Consider the following 20856-nt stretch of genomic DNA (forward strand, 5'->3'; position numbering starts at 1 on the left):
TCGGCTTCCATGTCTGTTCCCTGCTCACAAGCACAGGCCCCATGGGCCCCACGTGGGCATCTGTGCAGGAGGGAGGTTTGGACTGATGCAGCACCGAGGCAGCCATCGGGGAAGAAACTGACCAACAGAGTCAGGAGGTGTGGTTGGTCCAGACACCAGTCCACAAATGAGAAGAGCGTTCAGCCCCACCACCTTTCAGGGCAGGGGCCAAGCTCTTACTCCTTTGGTCCTTGCTCCCATGGGGTCTCTTCAAGTCTTTGAAGGGTGGTGGCTGCTTGAGAGGGTGCTGGGAAGAGGGTCTCCCGATCATAGCACAAGTAAGAGCCAGTGTCACAGAGGACAAACCAGCATGTCCACAGTGTGCCTGGCCTGCGATCCTCTGGTTCCACGGGCCTGTGGCAGGTCCCCAAATGGGCACCTCTCCTCCAGAGTAGAGCCCCTCCATCAGGGATCAGCTTGGCAGGCTAGAGCCCCAGGTATTCAGCCAGGAAGACAGCAAGGATGCGGCTCAGGTTGTGTACTGTGGGCGGGTGGAGGTTGGCCTCAGAATCAGCGGGCGTGTGCCAGACAGAGGGGAAGGGGGTGGAAATGAGGTGCAGCACCGGGACCCCTGCAGGTGACAGAAGAGACTCAATCAGGCCTGCCCAAGACCCACCACTGACCCAGGTGCTCAGGCCCGGGGCCGTGTAAGCTTGCCTCACCCCCCTACACAGAAGATCCCCTGTTCTGACACTTCCAAACCTAGCGATCATTAAGGCACAAAGAACAACAGCTAACATTTCCTGAAGGCATGCTGTATGCCAGACACTGTCCAAGTAAGATCTTCACGTGTATTAGTGCTTTCTGTTCCCCCCCAAAAATATTAAAACAACAAAAAAAAAACCCACTGTCGTCAAGATCCTGGACAGAATGGAAGAACAATGTGGAACAAAACTCAAAATTGTGAAAAAGACCAGGTTTGCTGGTCTGGTAGAGCCTGGTGAGAACCCTGAGACTATGGCCCCTAGTTCCCCTTCAGGTCTGGAACTGAACTCACTCCTGTGGCTTCCAGCCAAACAACAGACTGGCATGTGGGGTGAACATTTACATCAGGTAGATACACTCCCTGGAGTGATCAATCATGGGAGAACAGAAGGGCAGTGTTTGCAGGGAGATAGTTCTGGGGGGCGGGAGTGCATGAGAGGGAAGGACACATGGAAGAGGTAACTGCGGAGGAAGTGGGAGGGGAGCTGTTACACTGTGGGGAACCGTAGTCAATGTCATGAAACAAAATGTGTATGAACTGCTCTGTAAACTTTCATCCAGATCATAACAAAAATTTAACAACAAAAACATTGCCATCAAATCCCAAACCAAACCCACTGGCATCTAGTGGATTCTGACACACAGCGCCCCTAGAGGACAGAGTGGAACTGCCCCACAAGGTTTCCAAGGCTGTCAATCTTCACAGAAGCAAAGCCCAAACCACACCCACTGCCATGGAGTTGATTCTGACTCACAGCGCCCCTAGAGGACAGAGTGGAACTGCCCCACAGGGTTTCCAAGGCTGTCAATCTTTACCAAAGCCCAAACCACACCCACTGCCATGGAGTTGATTCTGACTCACAGCGCCCCTAGAGGACAGAGTGGAACTGCCCCATGGGGTTCGCAAGGCTGTTATCTTTATGGAAGCAAAGTCCAAACCAAACGCACTGCATGGAATCAATTCTGACTCACAGCACCCCTAATAGACAGAGTAAAACTGCCCCATAGGGTTTCCATGGTTGTAATATTTATAGAAGCCGACTGCCACATCTTTCTCCCATGCAGAGGCTGGTAGGTTCATACCGCCCCACCTTTCAGGTCACTGCCAAGTGCTTAACCACTGTGCCACCAAGGGTCCCTTGACAAGAGATAAATACCATTATTCTCATTTCACAGATGAGGAAATGGAGGTACAATGAAGTTAAGTAACCAGCCACCACTCCCCAGCCCCGGGAAGGGGCCAGGTCCGGTCTGCGGCTCCCTTACCTGCCGCCCAACCCCCACAGCCCGGTTCTTCCCAACAGCAGTACCTCGACGCAGGAAGGGGATGTGGTCATCTTCCACAGAGCCGGGGGGCTCCCCGGGCTGGAAGTACATCACTTCCTGGGGATGGGACTGCAACAGGTTCAAACGGTGCAGACGCTTCTCTGGAGGCAGTGGGATGAGACAGCAAGGGTCAGTACCTCAGGGCTCAGAGGTTGCCCTGCCCACAAACGGAGGAGGGCAGGGGCCTGGGGGATAACACACTAGTCCTTTCAATAGGAACCAATGCTAACCCACTACCCTCAAGTCTTGACTCCTAGAGACCTGGTAGCACAGAGCAGAACTGCCCCCGAAGGTTTCCAAGGCTTACAGAAGCCACCTGCCAGGTATCTTTCTCCTGAGGAGAGGCTGGTGGGTTTGAACCACCCACCTTTTGGTTAGCAACTGAGCACTTCAACCACTGTACCACCAGGGCTCCTTGGAATGAATGCTTAAAAAAAAAAAAAAACCCATTGCCATTGAGTCGACTCTGACTCATAGCAACTCCCACTGGGTTTCCAAGGCTGTAAAAATCTTTATGGAAGTAGATTGCCTCATCTTTCTCCTGTGGAGCAGCCAGTGGGTGACCTTCGACTTAGCAGCCGAATGCCTTACCCATTGCCCCATCAGAGCTCTTTGGAATGAATGCTAGTTACCCTTTATTACAGACTTACTATGTTTCTGGAAGGAATTCTAGAGGTGCAGTAGTTAAGGCGTTCGGCTGCTAACTAAAATGTTGGCAGTTCGAACCCACCAGCTTCTCTGTGGGAGAAAGATGAGGGAGTCTGCTTCCATAAACATTTAGAGCCTTCGCAATCCAATGGGGCCGTTCTCGTCTGTCCTTATAAGGTTGCTATGAATCAGAATCGAATTGATGGCAGTGGGTTTGTTTTTTTGGCTTTGTTCCTGGTCTCATTTAATCCCTCTGAGTCTACAAGGACCATACTCCTGTTATGATTACCCTCGTAACCATGTTATAGACAGGAATCAAGGTTCAGAGAGATGAAGCCACTTATCCAAGAACACACAGCTGGTAAGAGGCCAAGACAGGGTTTGAACCCAAGGCTGCCTTTGTTTAAATACAATTGAATGCTTTGGGCTAATTTTGTGTTTCAGCCCTAGCTCCTCAGAGATGGTGGACTCTACAGAGAAAAGATGGAAGACTCCTTAGAGGACAGGTGTTCATCCCAGCCCCGCCTTCCCTCCCATGTTCCAGGCAGTAGCCGCCTCCACCACAGCCTTTACCGATGCTCCGTAGCCGATGGAACCAGCGGGCCGTGCGGGGAAAGTGACTGTAGAAGGTTGGGTTGGGGGCTCCCAGGAGATCGAGAAGCATAAAGAGCTCCTAGGAAGAGAGGCCAGAGATGGAGGAGGTTGCCGACTGTACCCCACCCTCTCCCTCCTTGCCAGAACCCGGGTGGAGCCCCATTCTTACGATAGCCTGGATCCTGGTGGGGCCAGGGCTGTGGGGAGCAGATTCCATAAGCTGGGCCAGATGTCGGGAGCCATAAAGGGAGTCCTTGGGTCCCCACTCCTTCAGCGCCTCTTCACCATCCAAGAAGAGCAGCTGCAGGGTCACGGGGGCTGCCTGTGGGAGCAGGTGCTCAGGGCTGGCCAACAGGTAGCCCTAGGCCTTAACCCACTCCTACTTCCTGTCCACTTGCACAACCCAAAAGAGCAAACCAGGTCTACTTCCTTGCAGAGTACAGTGGCCAAAAGCAGACTCTGAGACAGGCTGCTGCTGGTGTTGTTAGGTGCCATCAAGTCAGCTCCAACTCTTAGCAACTCTACGTACAACAGAACGAAACACTGCCCAGTCCCATGCCAGCCTCACAATTGTTGCCATGCCTGAGCCCATCGTTGCAGCCACGGTGTCCGTCCGTCTCGTTGAGGGCCTTCTCCTTTTTCCCTGACCCTCTGCTTTACCAAGCATGATGTCCTTCTCCAGGGACCGGCCCCTCCTGAGAACATGTCCAAAGTAACTGAGATGAAGTCTTGCCATGCTCACGTATAAGGAACATTCTGGCTGTACTACATCCAAGACAGATTTGCCTGGGTTCAGATCCTGGCTGGGACACCTCCTCGCCAAGAAGGCATGGGTAAATTACTAACTACTCCAAGCCTCAGTTTCCTCATCTGGAAAATGGGGTTAATACCGTTTGATGCACAGGGTAGGATTCGAATCCAGACCAAAGAGCAGTGCCTGATGCGTGGTAATTCACTGAGGGAGGTGGTTGTTTTGCCATTGCATTGATTCTGACTCAGAGTGACCCCACGTGTGCAGAATAGAACTGCCCCGTGGGACTTGATGGCACACAACAACAACAACAACAACAACATGGGATTTTCAAGGCTGGGGCCTTTCAGAAGTGGATCACCAGGACTGTCTGCTGAGGGACCTCTGGGTGGATTCGAACCATCAACCTTTCAGCTGGTTGTTGAGCTCTTCATCGTTGGTGCCATTAGCTCTGATCACTACTGTTATTCTTCAAGGTCAGTCTGGCAAAGACCCAAACTCACAAAGAATCATGCAGTAGTTCATCATAGTTGCCACGGACACTTCTGAGATCCACAGGGTCCTGAGAGAACAGGAAGGGGCTGGGGGACAGACCTAGCCTGGGGAAGGCATTGGGTCTGGGAAGGGACGTCTTCACTGAGGGTAAGTGGGGGCTAGGCTGGCAAAAGTGAATGGAAAGAATGGAAGAAAAAAAAAAAGGGACCGGGTTCGGTGGTCTAATAGAGCCTGGTGGAACCCCTGAGACTATGGTCCCTAGCTGCCCTTCAGGTCTGGAATTGAACCCACTCCTGTGGCTTCCAGCTAAACAAAAGACAGGCATATGAGCTGAACATTTTACATTAGGTAGACACACTTCTTGAAGTGAACAATCATGGGAGAATAGAAGGACTGTGTATGCACAGGGAGACAGCTTAGGGGACAGGAGTGCATGGAGGGAAGGACACAGGGAAGAGGTAACTATGAGGAGGAAGTGGGAAGAAAGCTATTGCTTTGTAGGAAATTGCAGTCAATGTCATGAGACAAAGGAGCTCTGGTGGCGTAGTGCCTAAGGCACCTGACTGCTAACCAGAAGACTGGCGGTTCAAACCCACCAGTTACTCCCCAAAGAGGGGTCGCTATGAGTTGGGTTCGACTCGACAGCAGTGAGTTTGGTTTTCGTTTTTGGTCATGAGACAAAGTGTATGTGAACTGCTATATAGAAAATGAATTTGCTCTGTAAATCAAAATTAAACAAACAAACAAAAAGTGGATGGAAAGAGTATTCCAGGGGAAGGTTGGGGCCAGGAAGGAAGCCAGAGACATGTGTGAGGAGGCTGAAGGGGTTAACAAGGGCAAAGGAGTCTGGACTCTGTTCCAGGGCACTGGGGAGCCATGGAAGGTGTCTGAACAGGGGAGGATCATGATGAGCTAAGTGGTTTTATTCATTCATTCCATACATTTTTACTGATGTCCTGCTCTATGTCAGTAATATTCTGGTCCCAGGGCACACAGCAGGGAGGGCACAAAAGAAGCCAACTGGCTGTCCTCAGGGAGCTTACCTGCTTTTACACAAACAACACATGCATTATACATTCCCCCCCCCCAACAACAACAACAAAACGTGCAACTCCTGTTGTGCATCAATTCCCTATACGGGGTGTGCATTATTTACATGGGCACATTATATGTGAAAAATACAGTATTCTAGTAGGGAGACAGACAAAGAAATCAGCATCGAGCATCAGAAAGCATGACATAGTGACAGGGAACTATTTCAAGGTGGTCAGGAAGGACTATTGGAAGAGGTGGCATTGGAGTAGATAGCTGAGTGAAGGGTGGGAGCCAGCCAGGAAGGTTATCTGAGATAAGCACACTCTAAGGCTACATCAGAGGGGTATAGGCTTCCAGGAGATAAGGTACTGGCCCTCCCAATAGGAATGAACGTTAGTTACCTCTTACTGCGGCTCACTAGGATCCTGGTCTCACTTAATCCTTCTGAGTCCACCAGATCGAGCCTCCTATTAGCATTACCTTCATGCCCATTATATAGACAGAAAAACTGAGACTCAGAAGTGAAGCCATTTGCCAAGGTTCACACGACTGGTGAGAGGCAGAGGCGGGATTTGAACCCAGGTCTGTCTGACTCCAGAGCCCCTGTCTGTAATCAGTACACTTGACTGCTGTGGGATCCAGAAGAGAAAATAGTAAGTGCCACTGTGCTGAGGTGAGAGTGAACCTTGTGGGTCTGGGGAACAGAGGAAGCGAGTGTGACTAGAGTGGAGTGTGAGAGGCGAGTGTGACTAGAGGCGAGTGTGACTAGAGTGGAGTGTGAGAGGTACAGGGCATATCTGCGGGGCTACTGTATGGACTCTGCCTGTGCTCTGAAGGAGACAGGAGTCAGAGGAGGATCTGGGTACAGAATGGACAGGATCTGACGTTCAGGGTATGGAAAGATCCTTGTACGTGGAAAGATCTATACACAGAGTGTGCAGTGTAGTAAATTACTTAGTGTGGCTTTTCTACCCATAAGTCATTGTAAACTCAGTGGTGGAATGAGCAATTGAGGAGCTCCTGATTGTAAACGTTATCCACCTGGGTTATTTCTGTTGGGCGTGGCACAACACAATGTTATGGGAGGCTCACTCTCAGGTGCTTAGAGTTCTGTTGTTATGATTGGTTGGTTTGGCCACTCTACCAAGCTCAAAAGGAGGCTACCTAGAGGCAGAACTCTCTCTGACTGCTGGTTGAGGAAGATGTGCTGCTGAAAGAGACACGTGCTTCTGAAAGAGACATGTGCTGCTGAGTGAGACACCGAGAGACATGCACTGCTGGGGGAGAGACTGTGAGAGACTTGGCTGAGAGACGGCACGCTGGGGAGAGAGACTGAGCATTTTTCCTGAACTTGAATTGTAGCCTGGTGCTTCCCTAATAAACCCCATAATCTGTGAGTTCTGTGTGGCCACTGCAGCGAATTATCGAACCCAGGAGAGAGGTGGTGGGTGCTTTGGGAGGAACAGCTGGTGAAAGGGCTGGAGGGAGGCAGCATGTCTAGCCTGGCAGGAATAGGCCTTGGGCTATTGATGGTGATTCTGTCTTCCTCTTGTGGGATTAGAGGAGGTCAGAACATGTGGCCTCGTTGTCCTTTTAGCAGTATGGAAGCAGGATGAACAGAAGGGTGGTAGACATTCAAGCAAGGGACGGTGGTAGCATGGACCAGGGTGGAGGCATACCCACCCCTAGCCCTGGTTCCTCACCTGCTCCTTGGCCCTGCTCAGCTCCAGGTCTAGGGCCTGGACCAACTCCAGCAGCAGGGCGCAGGGCACAGCCGAATCCGTGGCCCCCACAAAAGGCGCGGACTTGGATGGAAAGAGCTTCGAGTCGTAATGGCAGGCAAGGGTGAGGTGGCGGGCAGCCCCTGGGTCCAGTGTGGCCACCACGTTGCCAAAGTCCAGAGGCCCCAGGGGTGTCGTCGCTGTGAAGGGGTCCAGCTCCACGTGCCAGCCAGCTGTCAATGTGCGCAGTGTGGCCTCTAGGAACTAGAGGTGAGAGAGATGGGATGGAGGGAAGGTGGGGTCTTGGGGGGAGGCTGGGAGAAGGGGCATGTGCCTTGAGCCATACAGAGCTATCTCGGCCGACTAGCAAGTCCCACATTTACATCTTCCTTTAACATTCTTCTGTTGAGCGCCTACTGGATACCAGGCAAGATTAAACCGCTCAAGCTTCATTAGCAATCAATGCATGCCAGGTCTTGTTCCACGAACTCTACAGGGGACAGATAGTCTGGCATTGGCTCCATTTTGCAGATGAGGAAACAGGCAACACAGAGGTTAAGAAACTAGTCCAAGTGGCTGAGCTGGGATTCGAACCTGGGCAGGAGGGAAATGTCTCTCGAAGTTTTCTGGGAGGCCATAGAGAGATGTCCCAGACCTAGCTCTGCAGTCAGCCTGCTTGGGTTCAAAGTGAAAGTCTATTACGTATTAGGAGTCTCTCTGGATGGCAAAACCGGTTAAGCACTTGACTACTAGTCAAAAAGTTAGGAGTTTGAATTCACCAGTGGCACCCTGGAAGAAAGGCCTGGTCATCTGCTTCTGAAAGGTTACAGTCTTGCAAAACCTGTGAAGCAATTACTCTGCACACATGAGGGTCCCATGAGTGGGAATTGCTGGCAACGAATAACAAACCACTTACTAACTGTAGGACTCAGGCACAGTGTATAACCTCTCTGAGCCTCAGTATCCGCATCTGCATATGAAGATTATATTGGTACCCGCCTCATAGGGGTGTTGCTTGTGTCTGGCACATAGGAAGTTTTTGGCTGGGGTTGTACAGCTTAGTGGGTGTGGAGTCATTTCCAGGCAGAGCTCTACCTCTGTCCTTTAGCTGCTCTGGGATCCTGGCAGAACGCCCAGCTCCCATTCATTCCCCTTCAGGCTGCGGGGGCTCAGGGCTCAGTGGTGGGGCCCTTTACCTTTCGGACTTGGAGATTGCCGGGGCTGCCTGGAGTTCGCACCACCAGCAGGGGGCGCAGATAAGTGCCCCAGAGACGCTGCGGGTCCAGTTGCCCGACCACCCTCCGCAGACGGGCTTCGGAGAGGCTTCCAATCACCGAGCCCTTAGCAGAGGGGAAGGAAGGGTAAGTGGAGAAGTGCAGAACGTGGGAGCAATCCCATTCCGACCCTGCCCCGGGCGCCGACGACCCCAAGAAGCCCCGTTCCTCTTCATAAACATCACATGCAACGGAAGCTTATAAAATTAATCCTAGCTCCAGGAGAAAAGTCCCTTTAAGTCCAAATAGTCTGTCCCACCCAAATCCTGATGGGGATATCAAGAGCCAGAGAGAGAAAGGGTCTCTTTCAGGCAGTTGATTCATAATTGGAACCCAGATCTTCCAACTCAGTCTTAGCACTCCAGCCTTCCTCTTTCGAGGGAGCCACTATTAGTTACAAAACCAACCCAGAACCTTATTCTTATGGCAAGGGGCATGCTCTCGAATGACCGAGCCGGTGGCATCTGCGGTTAGGGCCACATCATAAAGCCACGTCAGGCAACCCAAGACCGTGGAAAAGGACTGGAGGGGAATCAGGGACCCCGCGGAGCCAGTGCACGGCCTCACCCGCAGTTCTCGGCCCAGCGGCAGCTCCTTGGTACCGCGATTCCAGCCGCTCCAGATGGTGTAGAACGCCGAGCCCACGGCCAGCGCCAATAGCAGTAAAGGCAACAGCTGTGCTCGCGGTAGCAGGCGGCGCTTGGGTGGCGCAGGGGGTTCTAAGAGGCCGTGCTCCCCAAGCCGTAGCCGGGGCCGCCCACGGCTCCCGGAACGCATGGCAGCTTTGCCCTGCAACCGGGTCCGGGACTGCGGAGCCGCCAGTTCAGGCCCAGCCAAGTCCCACCTCATGCAATCCCAGGGCCAATAAGCAACCAGAGCGACGGCATTATCCCACCCCTCCGCAAGCAGGAAAACCAATGGGAATTCTCGGCCGGAGGACACGCCTCCTGCCTCCCTGGGGCAGAAGATTGGTTCCCATGAGGTTTGCACAACCCAAAAGGGAGCGCGAAACTGCTAGACTCCGCCTCAGCGGAAGAAGGGAAGCCAATGGCAAGCGTTTGATCTTGGAAAACATTCGACCTTTCTGGATCAGGTCCACGCCCCTCCCGGATGTAGACAAGGGATTGGTTGTGTCCAGTCGAAGAAATCGATAAAGGCGAAAGTGAAACGTCCCCGAGGAAAAAGGGGCGGGACCCATCCCTGTAGCTAGGAACCGATTGGTTTTGCCGAGGTCGCGCCTCTGAAGGCAGGGCCAGCTTGTATTTGGAAATAGCATGTTGCTTCCCTAATTTACCCTGTCTCGTTCTACAGAGAAATAGTTCGAGTCGTATCCCCTTTATTTTCCCCTCTATTGTTGTGAATGGTCTCAAACCAGTACGAAAAGCTCTGATCCCAACACTACGGACGGCTGGCGGGGATCACTATGGCAACAGACCACGCCCCCATACGCTGGTTGGGTTTGCGCAGGCGCTAACGGAAGTGGGCCTCAGGAAGCGGAAGTCCCCACCGTCCCTTCAGAGGCAGAAGCAACGCGGAGGAAACGGGAGTGATCTGAGAACGGAGCCAGCACCATGTGAGGCCTGGCCGGGATTAAGCGGCGGGAGTGGGCTTCTGGGTGTAAATTTGGCGGATTAATGGTTAGAGGGGTATGAGTAGGGCCCTTTCCTGTTAGCGAGCCGGGGACAGAGGCAGAAATTTTATGGGTAAAGTGTCGGACACTTCTCTAGATGTGAGAATGGGAATGGGGCCTTTTACGGATCGTGAGTTCGGGACAGGGGGCTGCGTTATGAGGTAACGGGCTAGGGCTTTCCCAGATAACTAGTCTCGTTGAGATAGATTTTAAGAGGAAGAGGTTTTACGGATAAGGAACTTGGGGGAGGCGAGTACGGCCTTTTAGGGATAACGGTTTGAAATGACTTACCCGGATCATCTAATCTAGAGATGGGTGTCTTTTCAACCTGATAACGCGCGCGACTTGTGTGGATAAGGAGTCCCTGCACTGATTTTACTCATTTATTCGCCAATATTTCTTGGCCGTTTATGATGTACGACGCACTGCTTTAGATACTCGGGGTACATCAGTGAGAACACTAGAAACTTCTCTCCCTTCAAGAAAGTCCACCCCCCATGCACTTCACGTAGGGAAAGGTACGGAGTAAATTTAGTGACAAGTGAATTATATGATGTCTTGTTGTGTTATGTGCCGTCGAGTCGGACCCGACTCATAGCGACCCCTCCTTGGGTTTCCGAGGCGGTATCGCTACGGAAGTAGATCGCCCCATTTTCCTCCCAAGAAGTGGCTGGTGGGTTTGAACCGCCAGCCTTCTGGTTAGCAGTCAAGTGCCTTAGGCACTATGCCACCAGAGCTCCTATGATGCCTTAGGGGAAGCAACTTAAAAAAATAAAAGATTGCCAGCAAGTTGATTCCAACTCATGGCGACCCCACGTGTTTCAGAGCAGAACAGGATGGAAACAAGGAGGAATGCCAATTTTGAGAGACAACAACGTAATCCTAGTTCTTGAGAAGGTGACCCTTGAGCAGAGTGAGGGAGGGAACCACACAGATACCTGGGTGGGTGTCCAGGTGAGGGGAGAAGCAAAGGCACAGGCCCTGAGATGAAAGTTTGCCTGATGGGCGCCTTCGAAGACCACCCGGGGGCTGCAAAGGAGGTGTGTTTGTGCGGATGTAGGGCCTGCGAGGACTTTGTGAATTTTACTTATACTGAGATGAAGGAGCCCTGGTGGCGCAGTGGTTAAACACTCAGGTGCTGACCAAAACATAGGCGGGGTTCAAACCCACCAGCCTCTCCTAGGGAGACAGCTGTGGCAGTCAACATCTGTAAAGATTGACAGCCTTGGAAACCCTATGGCGCAGTTCTCTGTCCTGTAGGGGCGCTGTGAGTCAGAATCGACTCAACAGCATCTTTTTTTTTTTTATTATTATTATTATTAAGTTTACACTAAGATGGGAACCATGGACGAGTTTTTGTTAGGTTTTAACACAACCCTTTGGGCTGTTCTGTGGAGAATTGCTTGTCAGGGAGCAGAGGTGGAGGAAGGGAAACCAGTAAGACTCCAGGGAAGAGATGATGGCAGTTTAGGCCAAGGTGGTAACCGTGGGAAGAAATGGCCCCACGCTGCATGTGTTTCAGAGACAGGTGACAGGATTTGGTGACAGGTGAGATGTAAGAAAGTGAGGAGCTAAGTTAGAGTTGAGGGCCCAGGGAACTGGAGGAATGCGGTTGCTGTCAGTGCAGATGGAGGAGGCTGTGGCTAGAGTGGGTTGGGGTGGTTGGCGCCCAGCCTGGGCTCTGCACTGTTGGGAATATCTGTTAGGCGTTGTCCTGGTTACCTAGTTCTGCTGGAACACAAATACCGTAAGTTGGTGGCTTTAAAGAACGGAAATTCATTTGCTCACAGTTCAGGAGGCTAGAAGTATCTGGTGACAATCCACAGCCTCTGGTTCCTCAGTTGCTTGCCAGTGTGTCTAACTGGCCTTTTGATTCCTCAGAAATGGTTACATTTAGGTCATGCCATACACTGATTTGGCCTCGATAGAGAAAACCCCGTTCCCAAACATGATCACGTCCCAGGTGTAGCGGTTATAATTCCAGTAACATGTTTTGGGGGGACACAGTTCAGTCCAGAGCAGGCATGCAAGTGGGGATGCTGAGAGGACCAAGCCACAGGGCAGGTTTTGGGGGCAAGACTGGGAGCCATGAGAGGTGAGGCCACGATTCCCGCGGGCCCCAGCCCCTCACCCGCACGTCCCGTGCTCGCCCCCCAGGAGCCTCCTCAACAAACCCAAGAGCGAGATGACACCTGAGGAGCTGCAGAAGCGGGAGGAGGAAGAGTTCAACACGGGGCCGCTCTCAGTGCTCACGCAGTCGGTCAAGAACAACACGCAAGTGCTCATCAACTGTCGCAACAACAAGAAGCTCCTGGGCCGCGTGAAGGCCTTCGACAGGTGAGCGTCCAGGTCTCGCGGGCGTCTGTGGACCTGGAGAAGCAGCCCAAGCTGAGTCTGAGAAACCCCAAGACGAGGTTTCTCAGCAGCGCCAAAGTGTGACCACCTCTCGTTGCCACTTGCTGTGCAGCGCAGTGCACAACGGCTGTTTTTTCTAGCAGATTGCCAGGCCTTTCTTCCAAGGCACCTCTGAGTGGACATGAGCCTTCAACCTTTCAGTTGGCAGCCAAGTGCTTCACTGTTTGTGTCTCCCAGAGACTCCAGTGGCAAAAATCACGGTGGTTGCAGATTTGGTGACTTCACGCATGTGAAGTGCCTGTGAATACATGTCTGACAATAGTTCATGAGTGCCAGCCGCCTTTTCAGGCCCCAGGGATGTGGCAGTTACTAAGGCAGACATGGTTCCTGCCCCCGGGGAGCTTGTGCCAAAAGTGGGGCAGCTGGCAGCATGCAAGTAAATGCACCCACTCCTCACTTGTTGACCTAGTTAAGTTCTAAAGACTAAGTCATTATGTGAAAATGGGCCTAATGCGCCATTAAGTTTATGCTGATGGTGGTGGAATGTTTTGGAAAAGGGTAGCAATAATGGTGGCACAACCTGAAAAATGTCATCAATGTCCCTGAGCTGTAAATGGAGACATTGTTATGTTGGTGAATGTCTTGGTGTGTGTGTTTTCACCACAATAAAAGTTTAAAAAAAAAAAAAATCAGATAAGTAGATTGGAAAACAAAAAAAGTGCTCTATTTTCATATGAGGCCAATTTTCTTCCTTTTTTCACTTTTATTTTGGTGAAAACATATACATCAAGACATTCACCAACATAACATCTTCCCCATTTACAGCTCAGGGACATTGATGACATTTTTCATGTTGTGCCACCATTATTGCTCTCTTTTTCCAAAATATTCCACCACCAACAGCATAAACTCAATGCCCCTTTCCCCTTCCCTCCTACTCCTGGTAACTAGTGATAATCTTTGGTTTCTACGTCTTGTTTTTGTTTTGTTTTCCACCGATCTAGGAATTTTCCCTCTCCTCCTCTCCCATCCTTGGTAACCAACAAGGAAGGTTTCCTTCAATTTATAAACCTTTCCTTGACTTTTTATAATATGATAATAGAAGTTACAGCTAATTTATTGATGTTCTCATCACTGGGCAAGTCCAGTCATGCATTAGTCCTCTGCAGAGAAGGAGGCTTGGAAGAGACAGCTGGACTGGGTGACTGGAGGGCCCACAGCTTCACCACTTCACTTCTACCTGGCCCGAGTCAGAACTTCCCTTGAGGAGCCACCTCCAGGCTCCTCTCCACCCCTCCAAGCCCTGCATTCGGGATCCCAGAGCCTGCTCTGCCCTCTGGGCCTGGCAAGTCACTGAGGGTGCTGGGAACCTGGCTACATCACCTCACCAAGGAGGAGGCTTCAGTCCCAGTTCCACTCACTTTGGGATGTCTTTAAACTCACATGCCTTCCTTCCAAACACCATCTCAGATGCCTCTGTCTTCCCTCCCTTCCCACCTTAGAGGAATTTTGAGCTGCAGGGCCTCGGGCGGCCTAGGAGCTAGGAACCCAGAATGGGCCCAGCGTATCTGCCTGAGCCCATGACCATGGAGGGGACTGGCCCAGCACAGCAGCTGGGGCATGGCGGGAGGGGGGCATCGGCACCCCTGCCAGCCGGGGAGAGCTAAGGGCATGGGGTGCTGCAGCCCAGCCTTTTGGGGACCTTCAGGAGACTCTTCAAGGGAAGGGACATTCCACAGCCATCACTGCCATGACCACTTCCTTGGTAATGTGCAAGGTCGTCAAGCAGTAGGTTCGTACTAGTACTATCATCAGATGGAGATGAGTGAGCAGTAGGCGTACTTGTCATCATAATCAAAGGGCTGACAAGTAGCTCTAGTGGTGTGGCGGGAAGGGCATTCGGCTGCTAACCAGAAGATCGGCGGTTCAGACCCACCAGCTGCTCCACAGGAGGAAGATGAGGCTGTCTACTTCCATAAAGATTTATAGCCTTGGAAACCCTGTGGGGGTCACAATGAGTTAGAATCAGCTCAGTGGGCAGTGAGTCTGATTTACTGGTTTTGGTTGATAAGATCTGTGAATAAAAGTATGGCCAGGTAAAGGGCAGGGGATGCTGCTTTTGATGGAGCCCCAGCGGCTCTATCTGAAGAGGTAACGGGTGAGCAGACCTGGATGAAACGGAGGGACAGGCGTCTCAGTGAGGAAAGCACACTCCCGTGTTAGAGCATGTGTCATAAGAACACCCTCATCAGGTGGCCGTGAGGATTAAATGATATGTACAGAAAGCACTCAATTCTCTACTTCTTGCATCACAAACGCTTAATAAACCAGAGCCGCAACCTTTCGTTAAGTAGCATCTGGGAAGTGCCGTCCTCAAGGCGGTGTTGGGTGGTGTAAATGGGGAACCAAAAGGTTGGAGTTCCAAGTCCACTCAGGCACTTCGGGAGAATGGCCTGGCACTGGCAAATGAGTCCTTGAAACCGCTGTGGAGGGCAGCTCTACCCTGACACACATGGGGCACCAGGACAGAACCCACCTGACGGTAACTGGTCACTTCCTCCAGGTCATGTGCTGAGTCTGCACCCCTAGCTGTTCACTGACCGTGAGCTAGTCTTCCTCCCTAAGCCGCGGGTCAAATGAGAACAGTAACGACAGGAGTGCTCAGGACAGGGACACTGACGGGGCCTCATTCACGGCTCGGCCTCTTGACCTTTCACGTCATTGCACTATGCCTCGGTTTCCTAAGTAATGGCGCTTCCCTCCTGGGTTTGGGGTGAGGGTTGGTAGCCTGACACGCACCCCTCATGAGGACAGGGATGTGGTCTGTTTCACTGGCTGCCGCATCCACTGTGTTGTGAGCAGTCTGCTGAGTTGGTGGTCCATGAGGATTTGTGGAACGAGCTAACCTGTGCAGCCACCCATGGTCACCAGGCACTCCAGGGACAGGGACAAAGCAGGACTGGGGTGCAGGGGTCACATGAGGCTCGAGCCCCACCCCCTGAGGAGCCTCTGGAGGACAGAAGCCTCCAGAAGATCAAGAGAAAAGCCCCAGCTGAGCGGTTCCTTCTGTTACCCAGGGTCCTTTCCTGAGCGCCTCCAGATACAGAGTTAATTCCTTTACTCTTTACAGCACCCTGATGAGGCTGGTACCATGGCTGTCTCCATTGTAGAGAGGAGGAGACAGGTGCAGAGGGGTGAAGTCCTGTGCCCACGCCTGACCCTGGGTACTTGCCGTCACCAGGCTCCCCCTCACTGCCAGTGTCTCCTTCCCCCTGCCCCACCAGGCATTGCAACATGGTGCTGGAGAATGTGAAGGAGATGTGGACTGAGGTCCCCAAGAGTGGCAAGGGCAAGAAGAAGTCCAAGCCCGTCAACAAGGACCGGTACATCTCCAAGATGTTCCTGCGCGGGGACTCGGTCATTGTGGTCCTGCGGAACCCACTCATCGCCGGCAAGTAGGGGCCTGCTCCCACCCCAGAACCACTGCCCGCTGCCCTGTGAAGACCTGCCCCTGTGTTGGAAACAATAAAGTCTCTTGTGTTTTTTCTATTAGTAGCTGTCTAGGCTGTGGTCTTGTGAGTGGGGCAGACTCCCCCCCAGGGAAGGCGTGAAGCAGCTGGGCCCTGGGACTGACACTGGGCCCAGGACCTCCAAGCCTGGTGTGCCAGGTGGCCTGGCTCTGCCCTTGCAGGCCCCACTCGCTCCGTCTATGACGGCGGTCGGCTGGATGGATAGAACCTCCCAGCTCTGGTGGCCAGGGGATGCTCTTACTCTTCCTGTTCTTGTCTTCCCGAGGTTCTCGGCACTGTGTCCTGCCCCTCAGTGAGTCTCTGCGTCATTCACAGTTCCTTTCGGTCTTTTTCTTCTCATTTGTTAGGTCATCTCCCAGGTGCCTCCTCTGTGCCCAGCCTGTGTGGCACTGCTGGGGCCAGCACGGTGCCCGGGAACACCCTGGCCCAGCCCTGCCCTCATGGACGGGAGGAACACACACAGGTGGAAGACCAGCAGCACCCCCGGGGGTGCTCCTGGCTGGGACCTGCTGAGCTGGTGGGCGGCAGGCTCTAGGCTCCCGCTTTCTGGGCATCTTCCCAGAGACACCGAGGTCACGGTGGGGGTTGCTGGGTGTTGTCGGGTCCGTTCTGACTCTCCGCGACCCTGTGTAACGACAGAATGAGACTCGGCCCAGTCCCGCACCATCCTCGCGCTCCTCGCTGTGCTTCAGTCCGTCGTGGCGGCCACCACGTCAGTCCATCTTGTGGAGAGTCTTCCTCTTTTTCGCTGACCCTCTACCCAGCATGATGGCCTTCTCCAGGGACTGGTCCCTCCTGGGAACATGTCTAGAGTCTAGAGCACCGGGCATGAAGTCTCACCGTCCTCGCTTACGAGGAGCATTCTGGCCGTCTAACTCAAAACTCACTGCCGTCCTGTCAGTTCTGACTCACAGCGACCCCTCCTTGGGTTTCCGGGGCAGTATCACTACGGAAGTAGGATCGCCCAACCTTCCTTCCGAGGAGTGGCTGGTGGGTTTGAACCGCCAGCCCTTCTGGGTAGCAGTCAAATGCCTACACCACCAGAGCTGCTATTTTGGCTGTACTTCTTCCAAACAGAAGACTGGCATCCGTGGCGGGGTCACCGCTCTCTCCCGGCACCCTAACTCTGTGGTCTTCCTCACTCACTGTCCAGCCTTCACACACATCTGAGGTGATTGAAGGCACTGTCCTTTATTACCTCTGTTCTGCAGAAAACAAGTACAGGGAGCAGGGCCCTTTCACAGGCCCCCGGCCCGTAAGTGGTCACGCCGTGACTCAGACCCACCTCGCGCCTGAGCCTGTGATAACTCAGGTCCTCGAGAGAACGTCTGTGACGGATGCGGGGAGATAGAACAGGTGGGACGGAAAGGCCTCTGTTAGGGGTTCAGGAGGATCCCGTCATACAGGATGCATGCTGCGCACCCCACCTCACATCCTGTCTCCCCTCTCCAGGCAGGGCCAGGCAGACACAGGAGCCCACACGGTCAGGCTCAGATGAGAGGCTCACGTACTTTGAGCTTGGAAAGCACAGCCTGCATTGCCTTATGAGCATTTAACCACGGGGCCACCAGGCTCCTTGTGAGGTCACACAGGTGGCATTTACTAAGTGGCATGAAGAGCTGACACGCGGCTGGTGACTGACAATTTGAACCCCCCCCCAGTGGCTCTGCACGAGAGAGACCTGGCCATCTGCCTGCCTTAGGGTTACAGCTTAGAAAACCCCAGGGGACGGTGTTGCTTGGTGCTATGGGGCTGCTGTGAGTCACGGTGAACTCCACACCTGACGACTGAGTGCTCATGTGTAACGAACCTCCATCCTGTGGGGTAGACACTAGTCATCCCATTCTACAGGTGAGGGAGCTGAGGCCCAGAGAGTGTGTGTGGCTTACAGTGTCACCCAATTAGGAAACGACGGGGCTGCCTTCAAACCGACGGGGCCCGGCTCTCCTGAACCGTCTTGGCTGTTGAGGAGCAGGATGGAGCCACGATACCATCATCTGGGAATTGGGGGCATCAGTGCTGCTGCCAGCCCCCCAGGGGTGGTTCTCCTGCAGAAGCAGGGGCAGCGAGCCCTGAGACCTGCAGCCGTGGGTTTGAATTCCTGCAGGCTCCCCTGGTTGGAGCAGCTCTGGCAGCGTAGTGCCTAAGGCACTTGACAGAAGGCTGGCGGTTCAAACCCACCAGCCACTCCTCGGAAAGAAGGTTGGGCAATCTACTTCCATAGTGATACTGCCTCGGAAACCCAAGGAGGGGTCGCTATGAGTCGTCAACAGCACATAACCACCACCCCTGGTTGCTGACTTAACCTTCACCAGGTGATGGGAACTGGCTTTCCCGCGTCGCAGGCTGGCGGCCGATTCTGCTCTGGGCACCTGCTGGGCATCCATGTTAATCCCCTCCTCCCCACTCCAGTGGTCTCTGAGGGGCTCACCCCTCAGGAGGTCAAAGCTAAAGCCGACTCTCAAAGCTGCAGGACTCGCCCTGCGCAAACCTTTGCCCAGAGCAGCGGGCGGTGCGGCGGTGGACTCCTCCCCTTCCGTGCTCACATGCAGACACTGCCTGCTGTCAGTGTGTGTCCCAGTGTTGGTGTGACGCTGAACGGATTTCCGTAGAGCTTCCCAACTGAGTCTGACGAGGAAGAAAGGCCTGGAGACCAGTCCGAGAATCAGCCAGTGATAAACCCCACGGCTCCCAGCGGTCCAGTCCGCAGCCAGTCCTGGGGCTGGGGCGGCACCAGGCGGAGTTCTATCCGTTGTGCACGAGTCGGGCCGACCGGATGGCGGCCAACAGCTCATTTCCATCTCAGGCCTGGGATTCAGCTGCATCGTGTCGCCCATTTTCTGGAAGTGGAAACAGGTACAGATTGAGAGCTCTCCTCAAATCACACCACTAATAAGCAGCCAAACTAAGATTTGAACCAGGCAGTAAGATCCAGAGCTCCACACTCTTAAAATTCCCACACTAACTAGAGAAGCAGGCCTCCCAGTGTTCGGCCCACATACGTGTACATGCACACATACACAGCCATGTGTTGCTTAACATCCATAGTACATTCTGTGGAACGGGACATGTTGTGGTTTGGACGGAGTGGGAACACCAGCCACGTCATAACCTGGTCCTGCTTTCTCAGCGTCTCGCACAAGCTTCGTGCCGTAGCAGTGATCGCCAACATGCTGACAGGGAGTCGCTTTTGTGTTTGGTCCGCGATCCACGTCATTAGCCTTCTCTGTGTCTGGTACAGGTCCCGCTCACGTTTTTGTTCGCCTTGTAGCTTTTAGTGGAGTCCATCCTTTAACACCTTGGAAATTTGTTTGTTTCCTTTTTAAGGATTGTCTTGATGGTCAAGTGTGGCTTGCCTAAATGGCAAGCAGGAGCATTCAGCTTTTCCATCTTCCCGTTGTTTAGTAACTTGTTTAACTTCCACATCGATCCTTCTTTGCCCCTTGCTGTTGCTGGCACTGGCACTGGCTTTGGGAGCCATGATGCACTTCACAGTAGTTCTCTTTTGAAAGAGAAAGGACGTTGCAACACTCAAGATGCACGATACACGAGACTGGGTGCTGCATACACGGTAGATTTCCAGATAGAAAGCACGGTACATACATAAGGCAGTAGCTCCAACGCCTCACTGAGGCTGCAGGGCAGGCAGCAGGGATGCCAGCCTCCGCCCGTCTCCGACTGCACCTGAAACTGGAGACGGCACTCAGAGCCGGCGTTCCGGCGCGCTGTTCCCCGCGCGGCCGCCAGAGGGCGCGGGCGGACTCTGCCTACCTCCTTGTTGATGAAGCAGTAACAGGCATTTACTATGACCATCATGAGACACATCCAGGTTATATATGTACTGTAGCATTACACATCTGGCCGCGCAATCACTTTCTATGCAAGAGACAGGAGATGCACGTGTTGTGTGTGGAAAGCTGTTGCATTTGTTACATCCAATAGGGATTTCTGAACTCTATACTTCATGGGAGCTCTGGTAGCATAGTGGCTAACGCACTTGACTGCTAACCAGAAGGCTGGTGGTTCAAACTCACCAGCCACTCCTCGGAAGGAAGGTTGGGCAATCCTACTTCCGTAGTGATAACTGCCTCGGAAACCCAAGGAGGGGTCGCTATGAGTTGGGGCCGACTCGACGGTACATAACAACAACAACAACATACTTTATGGGATCATGGACTTATATGCAGTCAGACGTTGTCTGGATGGACGTTATGCAGTGCACGTATAATTTTAATCTGTATACACAGCAAAGAATTAAGCATCGGATTACATATGTAACATTCCCACTCTGGGCTCCTAGGCAATGGGGACAGTGGCAGCATGGGACCCACCATTCCTCTGGTGACACTTGGCTGAAGTCCAGCAGTGCTGCCCTGCAGAAAGGGCAGGACCATCACAGGGCGCCACGGGCCCCACCCAGCGCCTCTTCTCAGAGTGGATCCTCCCAACTCAACAAAACAGGACAAATCATAGTTTCTCGTGCTTTATTGACAAGGGCCCTGCCCCGGGGCCTTCACCTCATTAGGGCCATGGCCTTGACAGGGCTCTGAGTTTGGCTGCCCCGGGGCACATCTGCCAGGGAGAGGGGACCCCAGGGAAAACCACCAACTAGGTACTAAATGAATCTAAGTGTGTGTGTGTGTGTGTGTGTGTAGGGTGATTAAGAAAGGAGGTCTCGTGTATACAGGTGGCCCAGCCACAGTGAGGCTGCCAGCCTCCTCCCAGCTCTCCCAGTGCCCAGGGGCTGCCCACT

The 20856-nt window shown here is 53.1% G+C and overlaps 2 protein-coding genes across 2 annotated transcripts; one reads left to right on the plus strand and one right to left on the minus strand.

Moving 5' to 3' along the window:
* Window positions 1–464: 464 nt before the first annotated feature.
* Window positions 465–9365, minus strand: QPCTL (glutaminyl-peptide cyclotransferase like). Its single transcript, XM_007942898.1, has 7 exons — window positions 9156–9365; window positions 8511–8654; window positions 7297–7578; window positions 3482–3634; window positions 3292–3391; window positions 2055–2171; window positions 465–610 (listed from the first exon to the last, which is right to left on the minus strand). Exons 1-7 carry the CDS (start codon window positions 9363–9365, stop codon window positions 465–467), a joined length of 1152 nt encoding a protein of 383 aa, XP_007941089.1.
* Window positions 9366–12382: 3017 nt separating this feature from the next.
* On the plus strand, window positions 12383–16032 carry SNRPD2 (small nuclear ribonucleoprotein D2 polypeptide). The gene is made up of 2 exons (XM_007942900.2): window positions 12383–12555; window positions 15858–16032. Exons 1-2 carry the CDS (start codon window positions 12404–12406, stop codon window positions 16030–16032), a joined length of 327 nt encoding a protein of 108 aa, XP_007941091.2. The 5' UTR covers window positions 12383–12403.
* Window positions 16033–20856: the final 4824 nt, after the last annotated feature.

The sequence above is a fragment of the Orycteropus afer genome, unplaced genomic scaffold (genome assembly GCF_000298275.1).
Source record: "Orycteropus afer afer isolate SDZICR_OR568_19922 unplaced genomic scaffold, OryAfe1.0 scaffold00099, whole genome shotgun sequence".
Lineage (NCBI taxonomy): Eukaryota > Metazoa > Chordata > Mammalia > Tubulidentata > Orycteropodidae > Orycteropus > Orycteropus afer.